The following is a 24,328-nucleotide window of genomic DNA, read 5'->3' on the forward strand; positions in this document are numbered from 1 at the left end:
TGGAAAGACATTCTAACATGGTGCCATATGGAAGCGCCATATGGCGGCAGTGCCGATGGCGCCAAGACGTGTACCTCAGACTTACCAGTTCCTTAGGAGCTCCCCTATTGGTGCTCTCAGCGGGGTGTCTCACTAGTAAAAACCTGAAGAATTAGGAGCTAGTCTGGACACCTAGGAGTAGGCGTACAGTTTCCTTACAGCGCCTCCAGAGGGGAAAGGCAGCATTACGCGGTTTCCATTGAAATCAATAGTTGACTAAACCGAGCAGGCCACGTGGCCGGTGACGTCTCACACGACCATGATATTCTCAACTGTTTGGCCGCCATGGGCCACCCGTCTATTCGGATCCCTCATAGAGATGAGTCAACTGAGAGGTCCATGAAAACGGGCAACAACAGGACGTCCCGTTCATGTCTAGGACCCCATTGGAATCAGTTGGTGGTAACATCACGTAAAGACCCTTAGAGGGTATTTAAAGGGGTATTTCGGGCAAATACAACTAAGTTATATTTGGGCGGACCCTCACCAATCATGAGTACCCCTGTCCGAATGTTTGCACAGGCCATTCATTTCTACAGGACCACCGACGATAGCCAAGCACTGATCTGTCCTAACCCTGGCCCCAAATTGGTTGAGTCTTGACCTGTCCGAAGTATCAGGACTCTAAATCCACCAATCGAGAAAAGCTTGTAAAAAACATGGGGCTTGGTCGGTGCTCTGAGGAAACATCAGCCAATCGGCCAATGGGTCCCACCAATCCCGTGGATCAGCGTCATTCCCCTAATCTCCAGCACGGTGTTGTGATGCCGCGCACGTCCTCCACAGCGAGCTGAACGCTAACCCTCCGCAGGGAGTTCTCTAATTACGCGTACCTGTAATTCCCAGCCCTCCTACCCCCCCCAAGGATTGAACTCATTTTCTAGAATTTGTATCAACACTCGGCTTTCTCTTTTACCCCCTTGAGAATAATTGAATTCTCGTCTCTCCGGAGAGCTCCCTAATGATTTCTGTAATCCGGAAGACGACACTAATGTGGTCGGTCGCACAAAATATTTTCCCAATTAAAATAAAAGAGTCAGAGTTTCGAGTTTCATTATTCTTCGTGAGGTTTACAGGAAGACTTAAAGGGACAAAAAATTGACAAAAAGATCAGAAGCAACGCTCACCTCATCGATCCCTCAGGGGACTTCAGCACTTGCTAGGTCCCCTGACAGTCCCTTCTTCGAGGTCCCTCTTGGACTGTTTAGCCGATTATTGCTCCGCCTTGGCCAGTGATCGACTGATCGACATTTCCTGTCTCTGAACAGGAAGTAGGGACCAGCAGGGGATTTGGTAAGAGTTGGAAGGGGAGCAGCGGCAGGTCGATGAGGTCGATACGAAATGTTTCAATAGGAATAAATTCTAGTGCGGCTGTGTGGGCAATACCGATAATATGGGTGCTATGACGTGGCTTTCTGGCAGCTCTCTGGCATTGATCTTCTCTAGTTCAGGAAGAAGTTAATGTCTTCGTGTAGTAAAGAACGTTGCAGCTATGAAAGCCGAGTAAGTTCAGGACCATGGACAGTAGGTCTACATGTCACTACCATGGACAGCTCTAACATGTGCCCGGACCATGGAGATGTAGTGCTTTTATTTAGGTATACGAGGGACTGTCGTGTCCTAGATCAGGTGATCGGACGACCCCGAGATCTCCATGTTCTAGAGCAGTGTTTCTCAACCTTGACAAGCGAAGTTCTTCCTAAAATCCAAAGTTCTAAGAAGTACTCTCAAAGTAGTGATCGGGGAACAAAATAAGGCTGTTTGTTGTCCTCTGGATCAGAGTCAACAGTTATTTATTGGCCTCCACAATGCCCCCCACATGTAGTATAATGGCCCCCTCACTGCTCCACATGTAGTATAATGGCCCCCTCACTGCTCCGCATGTAGTATAATGGCCACCTCACTGCTCCACATGTAGTATAATGGCCACCTCACTGCTCCACATGTAGTATAATGGCCCCCTCACTGCTCCACATGTAGTATAATGCTTCCCTCACTGCTCCACATGTAGTATAATGGCCACCTCACTGCTCCACATGTAGTATAATGGCCACTTCACTGCTCCACATGTAGTATAATGGATCCCTCACTGCTCCACATGTAGTATAATGGCCCCCTCACTGCTCCACATGTAGTATAATGCACCCCTCTCTGCCCCACATGTAGTATAATGGCCACCTCACTGCTCCACATCTAGTATAATGGCCCCCTCACTGCCCCACATGTAGTATAATGGCCACCTCACTGCTCCACATGTAGTATAATGGCCACTTCACTGCTCCACATGTAGTATAATGGATCCCTCTCTGCCCCACATGTAGTATAATGGCCACCTCACTGCCCCACATGTAGTATAATGGCCCCCTCACTGCTCCACATGTAGTATAATGGCCCCCTCAGTGCCCCCCACATGTAGTATAATGGCCCCCTCACTGCTCCACATGTAGTATAATGGCCCCCTCACTGCCCCACATGTAGTATAATGGCCACCTCACTGCTCCATATGTAGTATAATGCTCCCCTCACTGCCCCACATGTAGAATAATGGCCCACAAAGTGCCCCACATGTAGTCTAATGGCCCACAAAGTGCCCTACATGTAGTATAATGGCCCCCTCACTGCCCCACATGTAGTCTAATGGCCCACAAACTGCCCTACATGTAGTATATTGTCTCCCTCACTGCGCCACATGTAGTATAATGGCCCCCTCACTGCCCCATATGTAGTCTAATGGCCCACAAAGTGCCCTACATGTAGTATAATGCCTCCCTCACTGCTCCACATGTAGTATAATGGCCCCCTCACTGCCCCACATGTAGTATAATGGCCCCCTCACTGCTCCACATGTAGTATAATGGCCCCCTCACTGCCCCACATGTAGTATAATGGCCCCCTCACTGCCCCACATGTAGTCTAATGGCCCACAAAGTGCCCTACATGTAGTATAATGCCTCCCTCACTGCCGCACATGTAGTATAATGGCCTCCTACTTTTTCAAACCTGTGGTATAATGACCCCCTCAATTCCGGGGTATGAATACGTTTTCTGTTCTGTTACTGAACAAAATTGGGGTCTGGTTTGGGGTCTAAATGAACTTAGGGTCTGGTCTTGATAATACAATTTGGAGTCTCATAATGTAATTTGAGGTCTGTTGAATTTTGCGCTCTAGTCTGGAATCTGAATGAATTTAGGGGTATTTTTGGAATTAATTTTGGGGTCTGGAGTCTCAGTAATTTATAATTTAGAATCTGGTCTGGAGTGTGACTGAATTTTGGGGTCTGGTCTTTTGTTACAATAATATTTGGGGTCTCGTTGTATTTTGGGGTTGTCTGATCTGTTGAATTTTTCCAGTCTGGGATACTAACTACTTTAGAGGTCTGGTCTGGGGGTCTGGTGAAATTTGGGGTTTGGTCTGAAATCTGAATGAAGTTAGGGATCTTTTTGGATTTAATTTTGAAGTTTGGAGCCTGAATGAATCTGAAATTGGTCTGATCGGGATGAATTTTGAGGTTTTGTCTAGAGTCTGGTGTCTGGAGTCTAATAAATTTTGGAGTTTGGGGCTACTACATTTTGAGTACAAGTTTGGGGTCTGACAAATCTTGAGGTCTGGAGTCAGAATAAGCGTTAGGGTCTGGTATGGGCGGAACTTTAGGCTCTGGACTGGGGGCCAATGAATTTTGAGACTCATTCTTCGATCTGATGAATTTTGGCCCTGGTTTAGGATCTGACTTTAGGGCTCTGTTTTTGGAATTTATTTTGGGGTTTAGTTTGGGATCTGATTGAATTTCAGGGTTCGGTCTGGGGTTACCTGTTTGTTGTGCTGTTCGTAAACCTTTAAGCGGGAGGGCACACTTGGTAGTCAAGTGGGCATTCAAAAATTTGCTTTGGGGCCCAACCCCTCCGCTTTAGGCCCCTCCCCCTCCAGAGATGAGTGTTTGGAATTGCATAAAGATGAAAATAATGGAATTTCAATATGGTGTTTTTTTAGACACGCGGGCGACGCCACGATTAAATTACAATGCTCTGTCGGGCATTTGTGCCAACATGGCCCCACAAGACATTACTCACGTAACCCCCCTCCCCCACTGCTGTTCATTTTATTTTCCGCCTCCATCGCCTGCACAGCGAGAGGTTGCGTCTGACCTTCCCTCCCTCGTGTCCCATCTGATTTGCGGATGTGCTCCCTTCAAGGAATTCTGCCAGTTTTTGCATTTCCCCTCCGGGGACTATCAGCTGCTCCCAGCATCGCCGCCGCTGTTTTCACGGTAGGGCTGCTGAGCCGCTCCGTCCCTTTGAAGTTCCTGTCATCTGTTTGCCAGTGTGTCGGGGCTGCAATATATTCAGACATAAAAGTGAATATGAGATTTTTATTTTTTAATTTTTTTGTAAATCTGAATTTTTATTTAATTTATTCATTGCCGGAGGGGTTTGGAAGGGAATTATCTAGGCGAAATTAACTCTTGATTCTGGGGACGGGCTGGCGACGGATTTCCATCTGCAATATGGAAGACGAGGGCGGTAATAATGTTATGTAAATGACCGGCCCATGTAGGGCCCTATTCACATCACCCATAGGCTTCCATTGTAAAATAAAAAAATATAGAATACTGCACAATATCTATTTTTTAGGTAAAGTTTGCTGACATATAGTGGCCCGTCAGAGGCGCCGATCTGGTGATTTGCGCAATATGGATATGTTCTATAGTGTTTTTACCTTGATTTACCCTTCGGTATCATAATACTCACTCAAGATCCAAAGATCCAAAGATCCAAAAGAGTATGGCGGTATTATTTATAGTATCTGGTGATGTCTCCACTCTTTTGTACTATAGGCGGTAGTTTTTCTTTGCTTTGGTTTGTTTGTAGTTTGCACCTCCAAACTCTGTGCCGTCTAACTGTACCATTGTGGGTGAGAGTATGGGAGTTTTTATTACTCTGCGCTACTATGTGGACATTGTGGTTAGTATTATTATATAAGTAGTATTACGGTAGGTATTATCATGTGGGCGCTGGTATGGAAAGTTTTATTATGCGAGCAGTGATTTGGCAGGCTGTTATATGGGCAGTGGTATAGCGGGTCTATTGTATTGGCATTAATTGGCTGGTTTATTATTATGAGTACTTTACATTACATGGCGATATTTGGTTGTCAGTTATCATATAAGGATTATATGGCGCTGTTATTTAGGTACTGTATGTTAGGTATGTTAGTATCATTTAGGGATTATATGGCGCTGTTATTTAGGTACTGTGTGTTAGTATCATATAAGGATTATATGGCGCTGTTATTTAGGTACTGTATATTAGTATCGTATAAGGATTATATGGCGCTGTTATTTATAAGTGTATGTTAGTATCATTTAGGGATTATATGGCGCTGTTATTTAGGTACTGTATGTTAGTATCACACAAGGATTATATGGCGCTGTTATTTAGGTAGTGTATGTTAGTATCGTATAAGGATTATATGGCGCTGTTATTTAGGTACTGTATGTTAGTATCATACAAGGATTATATGGCGCTGTTATTTAGGTAGTGTATGTTAGTATCGTATAAGGATTATATGGCGCTGTTATTTAGGTACTGTATGTTAGTATCATACAAGGATTATATGGCGCTGTTATTTAGGTACTGTATGTTAGTATCATTTAGGGATTATATGGCGCTGTTATTTAGGTACTGTGTGTTAGTATCATATAAGGATTATATGACGCTGTTATTTAGGTAGTGTATGTTAGTATCATATAAGGATTATATGGCGCTGTTATTTAGGTACTGTATATTAGTATCGTATAAGGATTATATGGCGCTGTTGTTTATAAGTGTATGTTAGTATCATTTAGGGATTATATGGCGCTGTTATTTAGATACTGTATGTTAGTATCATACAAGGATTATATGGCGCTGTTATTTAGGTAGTGTATGTTAGTATCGTATAAGGATTATATGGCGCTGTTATTTAGGTACTGTATATTAGTATCGTATAAGGATTATATGGCGCTGTTATTTAGGTACTGTGTGTTAGTATCATATAAGGATTATATGGCGCTGTTATTTAGGTAGTGTATGTTAGTATCGTATAAGGATTATATGGCGCTGTTATTTAGGTACTGTATATTAGTATCGTATAAGGATTATATGGCGCTGTTGTTTATAAGTGTATGTTAGTATCATTTAGGGATTATATGGCGCTGTTATTTAGGTACTGTATGTTAGTATCATACAAGGATTATATGGCGCTGTTATTTAGGTAGTGTATGTTAGTATCGTATAAGGATTATATGGCGCTGTTATTTAGGTACTGTATGTTAGTATCATACAAGGATTATATGGCGCTGTTATTTAGGTACTGTATGTTAGTATCGTATAAGGATTATATGGCGCTGTTATTTAGGTACTGTATGTTAGTATCATACAAGGATTATATGGCGCTGTTATTTAGGTACTGTATGTTAGTATCATTTAGGGATTATATGGCGCTGTTATTTATGAGTGTATGTTAGTATCATTTAGAGACTACATTACTTAGGGTACAGTATGACTTGAGGATGATACTATATGGCAGTGTTATGTGGGTACTATATTGTGTTATAATTTGAGTACTTTGTGGCAGTGCTATTAAGGTGCTCTGTGACGGTATAATGTGAAGTTTATATGACGCTGTATAATACTGTCCTTTGGGCACTATATGACGTTATTATAGCGTTGTCATTTGGGGACCATATGGCACAACAATATTAATCCGGCATGGGCGGCAGTGGTATTTGGACGCCTGGTAAAAGTGGAAAACGCAGCATGTAAATGGCCTGGACTTGGTGGCTTCACTATCAACATGGGCCATTCTGTTTTAGTTCCTATTTTGTAGGTTTATCCTCAACTTCCTCTTGCGAATACAATGCCAGAACTACAGTGGAAACTGACACAGAAGTAGGGATAGATAGAGACGAGATGTAATTCCGTACAACAGGGTTATCTTGAAAGCTGGGGGTGTCACCCCAAAACCTTGGCACCTTCTCCCTCCATAGTAGACAGCCCCTACAGGGTGATATGGCGGTAATAGATAGCGCTCGGCGGGCTGCGGCGATGTACCTAATTAGGTATTATTGGTAGTTAATGCTATGCACACATTACTGGGTATTAGGTGTGTGGATGATGCGAGATAATGCTCGGACCCCATTAACTATTCATAGCTACATCGGTGTTTCCCTTGGTGTCTGCTCTATATTCTTCCCGAGCAACCTGATACCGCACACAGTGTTATTTTCAGCCGCGAGGCGAGGGCTCGGCAGGCCGTGTGGATGTGGGCAGCTGTACCCATCCCCGCTCAAGCATACAGCTTGTTTTACTTGTAAATATGTTCAGCCAGATATAACGTCCCCTGCGAGCGACGGGCGACGCAGGAAATACTGAGCACATGGCACTCAAGGGATCCCAGGAAGGTCACCTATAGGGTCCTGTTCACATTTGGGCCATACCGTTTTGAATTGGCCACAATATGACTGATCGATGGTGGTCATGGGGGTCTGACAACCACACGTCACACTCTGACAACCAGTCTATCAGCTAGGTTAGGAGGTTTTGAGAGGATCGGGACGTCATGTTCCTAGATCACATGACCTGTTTCTTTCGGAAGGGGCTAAGATGCAATACCAGGCATGGCCACTATACGATGTATGGTGCTGTATTTGGTAAGCATGGAAGGGTCTACAGCACTTGTCCTATTCAAATAGCTGATGGGTGGAGGGGTTTTAGGATAGGTCATCAATATCAGAACAGTCGGTGTGTAACACTCAGCCCCCCGTTGATACCCTATGTTGTTTAGAGACCCACAGCTTTCAGACGAGTGCTGCGGCTTCTTTATTACTTACCAAGCACAGTGCCATGCAAAGTATAGAGGCTCTGCTTGGTATTGCAGAACAGTCCCATTCATTTGAATGGAACTGAGCTGCGAACTGGCCATGTGACCACTGAACATGACTCAACTGGCCTGTACAGTCGCAGTCATCATCATTGTTTATGTCATAGTGACTTATTTTGCCCTTATTCTACGAATAGGTCATCAATATTCTAGACCTGGAAATCCCCTTTAAATGATAAGCTTCCATTTACCTACAGCCACCACTAGGGGGAGCTCAAGGGCTTACTGCATACTCTGTTATCATTAAGTTCTATGTATAAACAGTATGCTGTGAGCTCATGAGTTCCCTCTAGTGGTGACTGCAGATTTTATCATTTGCCTTTCAGTCCATGCAGGGTATTTGGCGCTGTGTGTCAGGAACGTGTAGCTCCGACTGAAGTATTAATTAGCACAAAGTGTTGGACCATATGGGGTTAAAAAGAACAGTGTTCCGGCCATGAATCTACCGTCCACTTTACATGCACATGATGCCCGCAGACAATTTGCAAATTCAAATCCTGTCCCGGCGTGCCCCGATGAGTCAGATACGAAAACATCCTCCTGTAAATCTGCATGGCACAGGTGAGAATCCAGCAGATGGTGACCCATATTTCCTTTTGCCTGCGTGACCTTTAGAATTTTTTTTTTTTTCATATAGCGATCAGAAATCCATGCCGGCGGTGCACAGAGGTGGGCGGATAATCTTTTCGGCATTTATATGTCGAAGATGAGACTGTGACACCTGGTGACCTACTTGAGACACAGGTGAAACGGATGTCTGTAACGCCTTGCCCGGAATACGTGTGTCACAGCGGGATAGGGAGGACATGTCCTTAGGGTGGGCGAGATATGGACCCACTACGCATTAAGAGAATACACTAAAATGCAGTCCTGTGTGAATAGGGCCTCATACTTTAGCAGTTTGCTCGTAGACTGTGATCTCAGACCACCAGCAAAATTTCCAAAATTTATCAGGTCTTTAGAGAGCTTAAATACCTTTGACCTTTCTGGGCAAAGGGGATTGAAGAATTAAAATAGATCCCAGACGTTGTGGTGGTCCGAAACTTGTGGACTTCTCTCTTGTATCTACACTCACCGGCCACTTTATTAGGTACACCATGCTAATAACCGGTTGGACCCCCTTTTGCCTTCAGAACTGCCTCAATTCTTCGTGGCATAGATACAACAAGGTGCTGGAAGCATTCCTCAGAGATTTTGGTCCATATTGACATGATGGCATCACACAGTTGCCGCAGATTTGTCGGCTGCACATCCATGATGCGAATCTCCCGTTCCACCACATCCCAAAGATGCTCCTCTATTGGATTGAGATCTGGTGACTGTGGAGGCCATTGGAGTACAGTGAACTCATTGTCATGTTCAAGAAACCAGTCTGAGATGATTCCAGCTTTATGACATGGCATTGCATTATCCTGCTGAAAGTAGCCATCAGATGTTGGGTACATTGTGGTCATAAAGGGATGGACATGGTCAGCAACAATACTCAGGTAGGCTTTGGCGTTGCAACGATGCTCAATTGGTACCAAGGGGCCCAAAGAGTGCCAAGAAAATATTCCCCACACCATGACACCACCACCACCAGCCTGAACCGTTACCGATACAAGGCAGGATGGATCCATGCTTTCATGTTGTTGACGCCAAATTCTGACCCTACCATCCGAATGTCGCAGCAGAAATCGAGACTCATCAGACCAGGCAACGTTTTTCCAATCTTCAATTGTCCAATTTCGATGAGCTTGTGCAAATTGTAGCCTCAGTTTCCTGTTCTTAGCTGAAAGGAGTGGCACCCGGTGTGGTCTTCTGCTGCTGTAGCTCATCTGCCTCAAAGTTCGACGTATTATGCGGCGTTCAGAGATGCTCTTCTGGCTACCTTGGTTGTAACGGGTGGCTATTTGAGTCACTGTTGCCTTTCTATCAGCTCGAACCAGTCTGGCCATTCTCCTCTGACCTCTGGCATCAACAACGCATTTCCGCCCACAGAACTGCCGCTCACTGGATGTTTTTTCTTTTTCGGACCATTCTCTGTAAACCCTAGAGATGGTTGTGCGTGAAAATCCCAGGAGATCAGCAGTTTCTGAAATACTCAGACCAGCCCTTCTGGCACCAACAACCATGCCACGTTCAAAGGCACTCAAATCACCTTTCTTCCCCATACTGATGCTCGGTTTGAACTGCAGGAGATTGTCTTGACCATGTCTACATGCCTAAATGCACTGAGTTGCCGCCATGTGATTGGCTGATTAGAAATTAAGTGTTAACGAGCAGTTGGACAGGTGTACCTAATAAAGTGGCCGGTGAGTGTATAACAAGATCATTTTCTTTGGGCTTCCCCTTTAAAGATCAATGTATGCGTCCTATACTTACAGCAGCCTCTGCAGGTGAAAGGATGGGGAAAATGAGCACCATGTGAACCCTCATGTGACATTAAACTGATGGGATCACGGGCATTCTGGAATTTGGTGGTGGTCTGAAACATGAGGTTCTCAATTGTATCTATGACCAGAAGATATTTTTCATTGGGTTTTTGATTGAAGCTCACTATATATCCTTTACTTATAGCAGCCTCTTCGGGTGTAAGGATGGGGGATAAGCTCAACTTATATCCTTTACTTATAGCAGCTTCTGCAGGTGTAAGGATGGGGAGTAAGCTCAACATATATCCTTTACTTACAGCAGCCTCTGCAGGTGTAAGGATGGGGAATAAGCTCAACATATATCCTTTACTTATGGCCGCCTCTGCAGGTGTAAGGATGAGGAATAAGCTCAACATATATCCTTTACTTATAGCAGCCTCTGCGGGTGTAAGGATGAGGAATAAGCTCAACATATGTCCTTTACTTACCGCAGCCTTTGCAGATGTAAGGATGAGGAATAATCTCAACATATATCCTTTACTTACAGCAGCCTCTGCAGGTGTAAGGATAGGGGATAAGCTCAACATATATCCTTTACTCATAGCAGCCTCTGCGGGTGTAAGTATGGGGAGTAAGCTCAACATATATCCTTTACTTACAGCAGCCTCTGCAGGTGTAAGAATGGGGAGTAAGCTCAACATATATCCTTTACTTACAGCAGCCTCTGCGGGTGTAAGGATTGGGATAAGCTCAACATATATCCTTTACTTACAGCAGCCTCTGTAAATGTAAGGATTTGGGATAAGCTCAACTTATATCCTTTACTTATAGCAGCCTCTGCGGGTGTAAGGATGGGGAATAAGCTCAGCACAAAATGAACCCTAGTAGGCTTGGTTCTTTTGGACACATTAAACCGATGTTCTGGAAATAAGTGATAGTCTGAAACTTGTAATCTTCTCACTTGTATCTATAACTATACGATCAGTGTATGAATCCTTTACTTATAGCAGCCTCTGCGGGTGTAAAGATGGGGAAAAAGCTCAGTACAAATCCTGGAGGGATAGCTTCTTTTGGACACATTAAACCGATGTTCTGGAAATGTGATAGTCCGAAACTTGTAATCTTCTCACTTGTATCTATGACTATAAGATCAATATATGCATCCTTTACTTATAGCAGCCTCTGCGGGTGTAAAGATGGGGGAAAAGCTCAGTACAAAATGAGGCCTGGTGGGCTAGCTTCTTCTGGACACATTAAACCAAAGGGATCATTTAATGGGTCTCAAAATAAGTGAAGGGGTATTTGATGGGAAGATCTTAGTAGAGACTGTAGACATTGGGGTCTTGGCTGAGTTGGGGGCCACAGAAAGGGGTGAAATAAGTTCAGATTCAATTAAGGCTTTACAAGTATGATCAGCCGAGATGAAAATTAGGATGGTAAAGATAGAAGACTTCTCGCTCTACGGGGAACAACGTGGTTTTCTAAAGATAGTGTCAATCTAGTGCCCCTTTGGTGAAGCTTATTGCTTTTTCCTACCAGTATAGCAAACCAGGTCATGCACCGAGGCTCTCCTACAGGCTGCGCGTGACTGCTCGCACTGCCTTGAGGACGGAGGGAGGGAAAAGACAGATGACTCACTGAGCAGTGACAGTAAATAGTATGTGGCCAGGAGCATGGAGGTGCCTCGTAGCGGAAACGACCACCAAGTCATATACTGGGTGGACAGCAGGTCTGTTCTGAGGATCCTGTTCTCAGTGTGGGCCCCCATTCCACCCATGTGAGTCATAGAAGGCTCAAGTCTTGGCATATAAGATGGCCATCCTTATAGACAAGATATATGTGAACCAACGCAGCTCCAGTCCTCCAACCCGCCAGTGGGTCTGTTATTTTTCAGGGTCCGGTAAAGGGTTTCTCTACTTTTTACAGCACCTTAAGTGCCCCCCAAAAATATGGCAGTGACAGGGTGTCTCTCAGCGATCATCTGCGAACTGTGGAGTAACCTGGTATCAAGTGTTCAGTTTCCCTGCAGCGCCTCCAGAGGAGAAATGAAGTATTACATAGTACTCATAGAAAACAATGAGGGAATCTCCTTGTAGCTCTGACTGAAGGTACTTATTAAGGTACTTATTTGGTTTAACTTCACCGAATCTAATCTACTGGATGTCCAAATTCTCCTACCAAAGACAAATGTCAAGGTAAATAAGATTTGGGCATATCTGTAAGGTATATGAGTATTCTGAATTTGGTCCTCCTTCTATTATCTTACTTAAAGGGGATCTCTGGGACCGGGCCATCACTATAGGCTTCAAGGTCCTAACTTTCAGGACAATCATTTGCAGCACACCATCATTGGTACCAGGACACAGTGCCATACGTTCAGTAGTGGCTGTTGCTGGTATTACAACCAAGCCGCAATACCAGGTACAACCACTACCGTTCTTCTGGCACTGTATCTCATAAACAACAGAGCTCCTAAAATCAGATGATCGGAGATGTGATATTGGTTTCCTGCCCTATTGATAGGCCCGTTTCCTAGTTGTGGAGAACCCCTTTAATTCAGCAGAAAAGGACAGCTGAAGATTTGGGGATAGAGGGGTAAGACAATGGAATAAGAAATCCCTTTTACAAGTCTCAGTTTACACATTACCTAAAGATAGAAAACCTGCAACCTTCTCCGACAATGAGCTGCGTACTCTCGGCTGTATATGACCTTGAGCGAAACAATAATGGAAAAGCTGCTGAACGGGCTGAGTGCTGCCGCCAGTGATTGTCTCATTGTGATACTACCGAGGGATCCCGCTTACTGGAAGACGCCTGATTAATATCTAGAAAGGATAGAAATAAACAAAGACGTCTCTTTCTTATACCGATGAATGCCGTGGGTTTCCTAAGGAGGAATCCTGCTCTACTTATACATAAAACCAGGATTTCCAGACTTACAGAGAACCTTTCACCTCGTCCTCCGACTCCATTGCTTTGCACCCTTTAATAGGCGCCACTGCACTGATTCCGGCACAGTTGGATTTTTTTTTCTAGCCCCCGCCCTTACTGAGCAAACAGTGTTATTAGTTTTAGGGTCTTATATCTGAACTTGACTCCCCAGGTGTAAGTGGGCGTGACTCAAAGCTCCAATCAGAAGCAGAGAGTGTAAGAGCTGTGAGACACGCCCCCTTTGACTGCTCCTGTCTGATACCACCCACTGGATATTAGGGAGTCTAGTTACGATATCAGGCTCCACAACTAACTGGGAACAGTTGGGGCTAGGGAACAATTTTCAACTGCACTGGAATCAGTGGGAAGGAGCCTATTGCAGGAAGAAAAAGGTTGTAAAATGTCTCTTTAAAGGGGCTTTCTACAATATTAAAGGGTTTGTTCTTGATTTATAAAAAGATAGCTGCTTTCTTTCAGAAACAGCACCACATCCGGTACCAGGTTATGTTTGGTATTGCACCTCAGTCTATCATACTTTGAACTGAGTGGAAACAAGACGCCGTCCATAGACAGAGGTTGTGCTGTATCTGGAAGGCAGCAGCCATGGTGTTGACTTTTGATTGGTGAAGTTCTGACCTCCAGCAAGTTCAATGAAGGGGAAGACCTGGGTCGATTGACCCTGTGATCAATACAGTGAATAGGTTCAACTGCAGTACCAGTCACAGCCACTTATATGGACAAGACGCTGTTCCTATGTAAACAATGTAGAAATGCAACCTATTCCCTGTGCTGATTGGCAGGAGTCCCAGAGGTTTGGTCCCGTCGATCAGATTGAGTATAGACCGTCAGTGTTTTAAAGTCCTAGGGGTTAAAGGGGTTTTGTTATGTTTTGAACGAGGTCCAAACAGGTTGGATCCCCATTTGTGAGCTGGAGGGGGGAACTGTTGACCAACAGCAGATCTCATGTAATACTAAAGACCCCCAGAAGTGAAATAGATGTTGAATGAACCCTGACATTCAACTTCTAAAATCGTTTGCCTCATTGCATATGGCTGCCATTACTACGTTATTAATCAGATTTTCTAAGAGTATCAATTATTATAGCGATAAATGGGTGACGGGTAGAGATGAGCGAACACGATTCGAAACAGCCGTTCCGAACAGCACGCTCCCATAGAAATGATTGGATGTAGCCGGCACGCGGGGGGGTTAAGCGACCGCCTGCCGGCAAAGTCCGCGTGCCGGCTGCTTCCTTTCATTTCTATGGGAGCTTATTAATCGGAACGGCTGTTCCGAATAGTGTTCGCTCATCTCTAGTGACGGGCCGACTGTTAGGACACCCATTGTTCACCAGAATTGTTGTCCTGGACTCCCTGTTACCACGAGAGAGACAAGAAGTTGAGTGGACGTCGAACAAACACTGAAATTTACCACATTGGATTTAGTATATCGATAGATTGATGGAGGCCGACTGTTAGGACACCCATTGATGGCCAAAATAGGGTCCCAGGTTCCCTGTTACTCCCAGAGACCGTGGCTGCAAAAAGTAGAATGGACCCGGGCCAAATGCTGAAATTTTTCACTCCCGATCCTGCCTTAGTAATCAGATTTTTTTGTAAAACTAAGTTTTAGTTTCAATTTTTTACTTTATTTTTACGTTTTTTCACCACAATTCAGCGACGATGAACCTTTCATCCCATTCCAGTTACCCACAAGAGGATGTACATGGTAATTTTACAGAAGACACACAAGTCTGCTCCGCTCCCCTCCCCCGCCATATTTACAACACAGGCGGAAAGGTGATGGAGAGTGCAAAGGAGGGGGAGTGTTGGGACCAGAGCGATGGTTGGGGGGGAAGGTGTCAGATGGTTACAGCAGAATATATTGTATATACTCTACTACATGTCTACTGGGAGAAGAGACAGACGATGAGACCTCCACTAATGTGACTGCAGCCGCAGAGCTTGTAAAGGCTGGCGAGCTACTAATGACAGTGTGCCTGCTGCTGTACATCTGCACCTCTGATGTCATGCCTGCTGGTAACCCCTTCATGACTTGTTTGTCTTTCCACCATCAGGATGCTGGCTCAGTAGTATCCACCTATTGTTTATATAGCGCTACCATAATCCACAGCTCTGCATATAGCACGTGCCCATATCTGACCCTGAAGTAATCATCACCCAACACAGCATAAGTGTGAGCCCTGACCACTGGGATCCCAGAGAACTGCCCGTTATGAGCATGTTATAGTCCAGAGCTGCATTCACAGGTTTGAAGTGATGTAATGTATGTACACAGTGACTGCACCAGCAGAATAGTGAGCACAGCTCTGGAGTATAATACAGGATAAGTAATGTAATGTATGTACGCAGTGACTGTACCAGCAGAATAGTGAGCGCAGCTCTGGAGTATAATACAGGATAAGTAATGTAATGTATGTACGCAGTGACTGTACCAGCAGAATAGTGAGTGCAGCTCTGGAGTATAATACAGGATAAGTAATGTAATGTATGTACACAGTGACTGCACCAGCAGAATAGTGAGCGCAGCTCTGGAGTATAATACAGGATAAGTAATGTAATGTATGTACACAGTGACTGCACCAGCAGAATAGTGAGCGCAGCTCTGGGGTATAATACAGGATAAGTAATGTAATGTATGTACACAGTGACTGTACCAGCAGAATAGTGAGCGCAGCTCTGGGGTATAATACAGGATAAGTAATGTAATGTATGTACACAGTGACTGCACCAGCAGAATAGTGAGCGCAGCTCTGGGGTATAATACAGGATAAGTAATGTAATGTATGTACACAGTGACTGTACCAGCAGAATAGTGAGCGCAGCTCTGGAGTATAATACAGGATAAGTAATGTAATGTATGTACACAGTGACTGTACCAGCAGAATAGTGAGGGCAGCTCTGGAGTATAATACAGGATAAGTAATGTAATGTATGTACACAGTGACTGTACCAGCAGAATAGTGAGCGCAGCTCTGGAGTATAATACAGGATAAGTAATGTAATGTATGTACACAGTGACTGCACCAGCAGAATAGTGAGCGCAGCTCTGGAGTATAATACAGGATAAGTAATGTAATGTATGTAGACAGTGACTGTACCAGCAGAATAGTGAGCGCAGCTCTGGAGTATAATACAGGATAAGTAATGTAATGTATGTAGACAGTGACTGCACCAGCAGAATAGTGAGCGCAGCTCTGGAGTATAATACAGGATAAGTAATGTAATGTATGTAGACAGTGACTGCACCAGCAGAATAGTGAGCGCAGCTCTGGAGTATAATACAGGATAAGTAATGTAATGTATGTAGACAGTGACTGTACCAGCAGAATAGTGAGCGCAGCTCTGGAGTATAATACAGGATAAGTAATGTAATGTATGTACACAGTGACTGTACCAGCAGAATAGTGAGCGCAGCTCTGGAGTATAATACAGGATAAGTAATGTAATGTATGTACACAGTGACTGTACCAGCAGAATAGTGAGCGCAGCTCTGGAGTATAATACAGGATAAGTAATGTAATGTATGTAGACAGTGACTGTACCAGCAGAATAGTGAGCGCAGCTCTGGAGTATAATACAGGATAAGTAATGTAATGTATGTACACAGTGACTGCACCAGCAGAATAGTGAGCTCAGCTCTGGAGTATAATACAGGATAAGTAATGTAATGTATGTACACAGTGACTGCACCAGCAGAATAGTGAGCGCAGCTCTGGAGTATAATGCAGGATGTAACTCAGGATCAGTACAGGATAAGTAATGTTATGTATGTACACATAGACAGAGGTTGTCCTGATAGTATGATGAATTGGCGGTGTGTTTTATTATCCATACATCGTGCAGGGCGCCGGAGTAAATGAGTTCAGCTTTTTAGTTCGCTGTTCTAATTAAATCCAATTAAATTTTAACACTGCTGCATCGGCTTCGAGGAAACATTACCTGCAGCGATCCAGCGATAGTGTGTGCTGATAGGAGCGGCCCATTCCGTGTCACGTAGCAGACTATACCATTAGCCACATTGTATCGGGCCAGAAATAGACTCGGCAGCCTTAGCCTTTGTTTACATTGTATCTTTCCAATGTCTGGCTGGCTCCTCTCCATACAGTCACCACGAGCTGTCCTGCTACATAGTCACAATGCAGCCAAGTAACAGCAGAGTGCTGAGCGTATGTGGGATATAGGGCGAACACCGGGTCAGGACAGGCGTATGTAAAGACACATGAGGAGGCGTAAGTAAACAGGCAGCAAATATTGCACACACAGGGTTCTGTAACCCACGACAACCAACCTGCCGCTGCGACTAGGACCAAGCTGGAGGCGTTTGCGAATACGATAGAAGTGTCCAAGTGTAGTTTCCCAAGGAATAGCTGTCAAATCTAGTATTTGATTTTTTATAAGACGGACAAGCGGCGCCAGGTGGTGTATGGTCGCCCCTTATTTCTAGGAGATGCCATCAACGCCCAGTCTGTGGGATCTGACAGCCTCCAAATGCTAGGAAAATAAAAAGCGTGTGTCTATAGCGGACAACCCTAGTCCATATATCCTATAGGATATGGGGGCACCTTAGGACCCGCGAATGTGCAGAGCTTAATGCGTCTATCCGTCTAAACCCTCAGCGATTTAAGGAAGAATTCACTGCAAGCGAGGAATTGAAACGCAAAATCGTAAAAGAAGCAGTTCCTGTTCGCCAAAGCGATGGACGTCAATTTTTGAGATCACTGATATCTCAGTATCAGGGATCGCACATCTTCTTGTGTCTGCAGAAAACATGATGCAGTTGCGAACAGCGCCCTTGCTTTATCACATCGGATGCGTCCTATGGACTGTGGCATATATGGAAGTCCACTATATGCAAGACCTGCCCCCCCGGCAAAAACCAGTCTGGTTTTGGCGCAGGTCTAAACCCGGCACCTACAGCGGTTTGGAAACTGCCCTGAAATTCGGAGTTCCAAACCTGCGTTATAACCTCAATTACGTATATTGGCGATTAATTAGGCCTCCCCTGGGCTTCGGGGCTGTTGCGGGTCCTCAATCATAGGCCTCAGCGGTCCCTGACGTTATTCAGGACCCCAGAAGACGACAAAGACCAGTGTCGGAGCCCAGTAGAGGCGAGTAAGGGTGCATGCACACTGAGTAACGCCGGGCGTGTATGAGAGCCGTACACGCCGGCATTACAGCAGACTGCCGAACACTTCCCATTCACTTCAATGGGAGCGCTCGTAAACGCCGCTGTTACGAGCGCTCCCATTGAAGTGAATGGGAAGTGTTCGGCAGTCTGCTGTAATGCCGGCGTGTACGGCTCTCATACACGCCCGGCGTTACGTAGTGTGCATGCACCCTAAGACTGCTTGTTATGTTTGCTCACCTCCCCACAGTATAAGAATACCAGTTCCGATTCGGACGTGTTGGGTCTACCGAAACCGCAAGCAAAGTCTTGCAAATAAGGTAATAACTGAACGTACGCAAAATCACGCCTGTTATCTGGACGTTCGATTTTGGTTGCTTTTCTAAGGCTGAATTCACACACAGCATCCCCCAGTGTTTCTTTAACGATCACCACATACAACACGTTCTGTTTTGTGGCATTTTTGTCGCATTTTCTTTCTAAACACAGCATGCTTGGGGTATGGCGCTGTGCTGGCGGTTTTCCCATAGGCTTCTCCATGCCAGAGAAATACAGGCACAAAATGGCTCTAAATAAACACTTGAAAAAATGCCATAAAAACACGTCACGTTAAATAAAAATGTAAAAAAATAAGTCATTTTTAGACTCCACATTGTCGGATTATACAAATACTAGTATAGGAACGGAAGCCAATCACGTGTTTTTGGTCTCCGTCCCATGTGGGGGTCCTTCTTTTATTTTCACCATGGGCATCTATGGGGGCTTGAGGTTTCCACCCCGACATGTACAGTATATATTTCTGTATAAAATACACTGAAATTTTCACGTTTTTCTGTCTTTTTTTGCAAGCAAAGCACCAAAAACACTGCTGACAGAAACACAACAGGCCCCATTGCCAGTAGCAACCAATCAGAGCCCAGCTTTCAGTTCTTGAAGTGCTGAGGCAAAATGAAAGCTGTTCTGTGATTGGTTGCTGTGGGTAATCAGGCCTGTATAAGTGAGGCCTTGTATAATAGGCCTTTCAGTGAGTTGCTGTTGAACTTAAAGGGGGGTAACGATGCTCATACTTTATCTCTGGGATAGGGGAGCAGTGTCTGAGCCATGGGCTTAGCTATAGGGGGTGCAATCTGGGCCCAGGACCCTAACAAGGCCCCGAAGGTCCCTCTTCCGTATAAAACAAACCTCTATTCTACATAGCAACCCCCATTACAGATTTTGCCTCGGCGCCATGGAGCTTCAAGTTACACCTCAGACCATGTTATGGCCACTTTGTTTTTGACCAAAAATTTGAGCCCGTGATGTTTAAGGGACACCAATCTCAGCCTGATCCCTCGCTCCCTTACACTATGCATTTCAATGCGATCTAATGCTCTCTGTTATCAGCCATTTTGGACAGCAGCACTTCTTAAAGGGATTCTACCATAGAAAATGTTTTCTTTCTAGTTGACACGACGGAATAGCCTTAAGAAAGGCTATTCGTCTCCTACCTTTAGATGTCTTCTCCGCCCCGCCGTTTGGTTAAAATTCCGTTTTTCCATCGGTATGCAAATAAGTTCTCTCGCAGCACTGGGGGCGGTCCTCAGCGCTCAAACAGCACTGGGGGCGTCCCCAATGCGGCGAGAGAACTCTCCAGCACCGCCTCTATCTTCTTCAGGATGGACGTCTTCATGCGTCTTCTTCCTGCGCAGGCGGTGAAACTTGTGGGCCTCGGGCAGAACCGACTGCGCACGCACATAGTAAGTCAGTGGCCATTTTCTTGTGGCTCTGCCCGAGGCCCGCTGTTTGAGCACTGGGGCCCGCCCCCGGTGCTGCGATAGAGATCATTTACATACCGATGGAAAACGGAATTTTATCCGAACGGCGCGGCGGAGAAGACGTCTAAAGGTAGGAGAAGAATAGCCTTTTTTAAGGCTATTGCGTCGTGTCAACTAGAAAACGGTAGAATCTCTATAAGTGTCCGATCACCTGGGGGGTTCGTCCATTAAAACTACGGATACGCCGGCGGTTTCCCTTTAATGGATGCAGAAGGTTTCCTCTGTAAACTTTCTGTGAAAATTGCATTCATCGGCGCCATGTTTTTTTGGCAGCGCTTTTTTGCTGCGGGCCACTACAGGGGGCCTTAGCCGAAAGGGGTTTTGACTCGTTCACAATTTATCACCATGGGGTAGGAGATAGATATCTGGTGAGTGGGCTCATCCGTGTGGGATCCACATGGAAATGGGGGAGCAGCCGTGCCGCTATGGGGTACTGATGGGGTACTGGTGCCCCCTTTCTTGTTACCATTGAGGGTCCCATCGATCAGACACTTACACGCCATGTCACAAACCCTTCATACACATTCTCCTCTGTCGGAAGTGGCTGATAACAGCAAGCAATAGCTCACAGTGACACGCCAAGCGAATAGTTTGGGGCAGACTCTGGGACTGGTATCCCTTTAACGCCAGCAAGTATTCGGATGTTTTTGTTCCCTCTGCTTGTGTGTAAATACGGCCCCGGCAGAGGATGTGAGCGCTATATATAGCCCCGGAGCAGCAGCTGACGGAGCAGATGTTTATAGTGTACGCTAATCCTGAACCAAAACCGCTTCTGGATTTCCGTCACAGTCTCTGCAGGTTCTAGGGGAGCTCGATGGAGTTTCTGTGACATCATGTGACAGCGGAGGGATCAGAGTCTGTAAGCAATCCAGGGGCCAGGGCGGTCCCCCCGCACCTCAGGAATCCTGCTGTGTGGAGGATTAAGGGTGGGGACGGATAGAAAAGGTGGGTGGGTGGGTGGCTTGGGGTGTCGAAAAACCGCCTGCCTGTGTCTGGATGACATCACCTCTTCAACCAAATGTGGGGACGATGGAAGATAAAGCGTCAGAGCGTAGTAGGAAGGTGGGTGACTGTATGTAGCAGAGCTGAGCACCGCTCACTGGTATCATGATGGGGTTGCGGGGCACTGACACTGGTTGCGATGCTCAAACTTTGCAATTGTTATTCGGCTCTGCTACATCTGTGTTTGCTTCTTTTCTTGTATGACTCCATTCCAGCCCTGCAGGACGCACATACCTTCTCTACCTACAGCAGGTATTAACCTGTGAGTGTACGCCCCAGGGCATCGTAAGGCAGGTGTGACCAGGAGTGGTCACATAGCCAGAGCCGGCAGTCATTGGTCGGATCAGTAGTTTGTGCTCCAGAGCTGCTCTTCTCTCTATAGGACACTGTCACTCACCGTCAGCCATGTTGTAGGTTGGAGATGCTGTTTCTGGTCACCCGGTCACCAGGCTGGTCACTCCTGCCTCTGTATTCGGGGAGATATATATGGTAGAAAGTCACACTCCGCCTCATTATAGTGAATGGAGTGACAGAAATGTGTCAGAGGTGCAGCTCTGTTACAATGTATTAGAGCAGGTAACACATATCAGTCTGGGGTCCATGTTGCTTAACTCTTGGAGGAAAGTCTGGATTTGTCTAGATACTTTAATAATAGATAGATAGATAGATAGATAGATAGATAGATAGATAGATAGGAGATAGATAGATAGGAGATAGATAGATAGGACATAGATAGATAGATAGATAGATAGATAGATAGATAGATAGATAGATAGATAGATAGATAGATAGATAGATAGATAGATAAGTACTGTAGATAGATAGATAGATAGATAGATAGATAGATAGATAGATAGATAGATAGATAGGAGATAGATAGATAGATAGATAGATAGATAAGTACTGTAGATAGATAGATAGATAGATAGATAGATAGATAGATAGATAGATAGATAGATAGATAGGAGATAGATAGATAGATAGATAGATAGATAGATACTGTAGATAGATAGATAGATAGATAGATAGATAGATAGATAGATAGATAGATAGATAGATAGATAGATACTGTAGATAGATAGATAGATAGATAGATAGATAGATAGATAGATAGATAGATAGATAGATAGATAGATAGTGTAGATAGATAGATAGATAGATAGATAGATAGATAGATAGATAGATAGATAGATAGGAGATAGATAGATAGATAGATAGATAGATAGATAGATAGATAGACAGTATTAGCCGTGTTCACACTGGCTGACATCCCGCAGTATATACCAGGTGATAGCTTTGGATTATTATTGTATATTATATAATTCTGGAGCTTCCCTTTAACTCTTGGATTGCTGGAGGCGGCTCCCAGGACGGCATGCTGGGAATGTGACTTGCGTGGTTGTCGTAGAGGCAGACCTGTGGTGGCCGCCATCTTGGAGGGGTAATTACAGGGCGGTCTCGGTGTATTCAGGGCCACTCTATATTTTGCTCTCCTACCACGTAGATTTCGTGAAGGCGGTGAGGAGATAATGAGCGGCGGCGATTACATGTCACCGCCACATGTGGAGCAGCACCGCATCCATATTGTCGAGTAAAACTCCAGGGTTAACTCTTGACATGCCTGACAACTACTACATCTCTGCCTATATAAGCATTGTTGTCACTCAGGAGTCTGGTAAAGCTGAGTTACGGCCAACATGATCATCATTTTCACACTACTTTCAATATTGGTTACTTAATACAATGTTAGCATGGTCTATATTATTGTATATTCCAGAGCCTAGGAAAGCTGGGTTACAACCCACTGACGGAGATGTGATATGAAACATTTTTGTCATCCAGCTTTCCCAGGCTCAGATGTACCATCAGTTCTCTCATGGGTATGTGTACCTTAGAGGCAGTCTCTTTGGCCCCATGTTGGGGCCCCATGTCCCATTCCTCTTCCTTATGGGTACACAGGGATTCCCCTAACCACAGGCGCCACCCAGTGGAAGGGGCAATGATCGTGAGGGTGAACAAACACTGAGGGGTGCAGTGGTATAGGACACCATCATGATTTGCAAAGACCCCCTCCCCTCTTTGCACGACCTCTCCTATGTCACATATATAAGTTCCCCTTAGGACCTCCCTAATTGAAGGCTGAGTGTCCCGGGGATGTCTCCGACCTCTTCGGCCATCAGTCTGGTGCGGAGGCCGATCCCACCGTCTGATAATTGGATGTGTGATTTATAATAGGATCGTGTAGGAGTAAGAGGATAGAGATTTGGGTAAGAGGATAGTAGTAATAGGATGCCTCCTGTATATATCAATCCCCTCCCAGCTGGAGGACCTGCTATATAAATGACTGCTCCGCTCCTGGGTCATGTGATCTGTCCTGATGTACAATATCTACAAGAGAAGTACTTAGCAACTTCCTTCTAAAAACAGCGCCACATCTGTCCACAGGTTGTGTGTGGTATTGCAACTCAGACCCAATTACACATAATCGAGCGCAGTGCTAGAGACAACCCATAGACAGGTGAGGCGCTGTTTCTGGAAGAAAACGGCCATGTTGTCTGATTCTAGACCACCCATTGTAGTATATGATTCCATTCCAATTTTTGCTATGGGTGTGGAGTTCCCCCCGATCATCAGGCTACCTTCTTTCCCATGGAGAGGGATTAACTTGCTGTGTGTGGTATACCCCTTTAAGTACGTTAGGCCTCGGCCCCAAACCATAGCCAGTATTCTGGAAGGAGCATGTGGGAAAATTTTTGGACAAGGCCACACCACTTCTAGACATTGACATGGGAGCTGTATAAAGGGTGCACAGGTCACCGTCACACCCGGGCCCTGGTGTCTGATGGGGCCCGGGGACCCCTCTGTGACGTTAAACATCAGTATTAGGTGGGTGCCATGTTATGGATTTTGCATTGGGGCCTAGGCCCTAAAAATTGTGTCATGTCATATTTTTACTAGGCCCATGTGGGAGGGCACGATATTTGGGGCTTTTACCCTTATGTAAAATGAAAGGTACTCTATTGGGAAATGGGTTTGCCCCCTCATTACCCAGCAAATAGTGAGCGTCCCCCTTATTTGCCTGGGCCACCTGCTAGTATCCATATTGTATTCCAAACAACTCC

General features: G+C 45.1%; 1 protein-coding gene across 4 annotated transcripts in view; it reads left to right on the forward strand.

Annotated features, from left to right (window-relative positions):
• The window catches only part of DGKI (diacylglycerol kinase iota), a 151,936-nt gene that overhangs the window by 8,470 nt on the left and 119,138 nt on the right, over positions 1-24,328 (forward strand). The window contains exon 1 of one of the 4 annotated variants that reach the window (XM_075275207.1): positions 21,175-21,266. The exons of the other annotated variants lie outside the window; for them this stretch is intronic. Coding sequence (XP_075131308.1) covers positions 21,223-21,266 — 44 coding nt within the window. The 5' untranslated portion in view covers positions 21,175-21,222. Of the gene's footprint in view, positions 1-21,174; positions 21,267-24,328 lie in introns of those variants that run through there. 4 annotated transcript variants of the gene reach the window in all.

Source organism: Leptodactylus fuscus, chromosome 5 (assembly GCF_031893055.1).
Source record: "Leptodactylus fuscus isolate aLepFus1 chromosome 5, aLepFus1.hap2, whole genome shotgun sequence".
NCBI lineage: Eukaryota > Metazoa > Chordata > Amphibia > Anura > Leptodactylidae > Leptodactylus > Leptodactylus fuscus.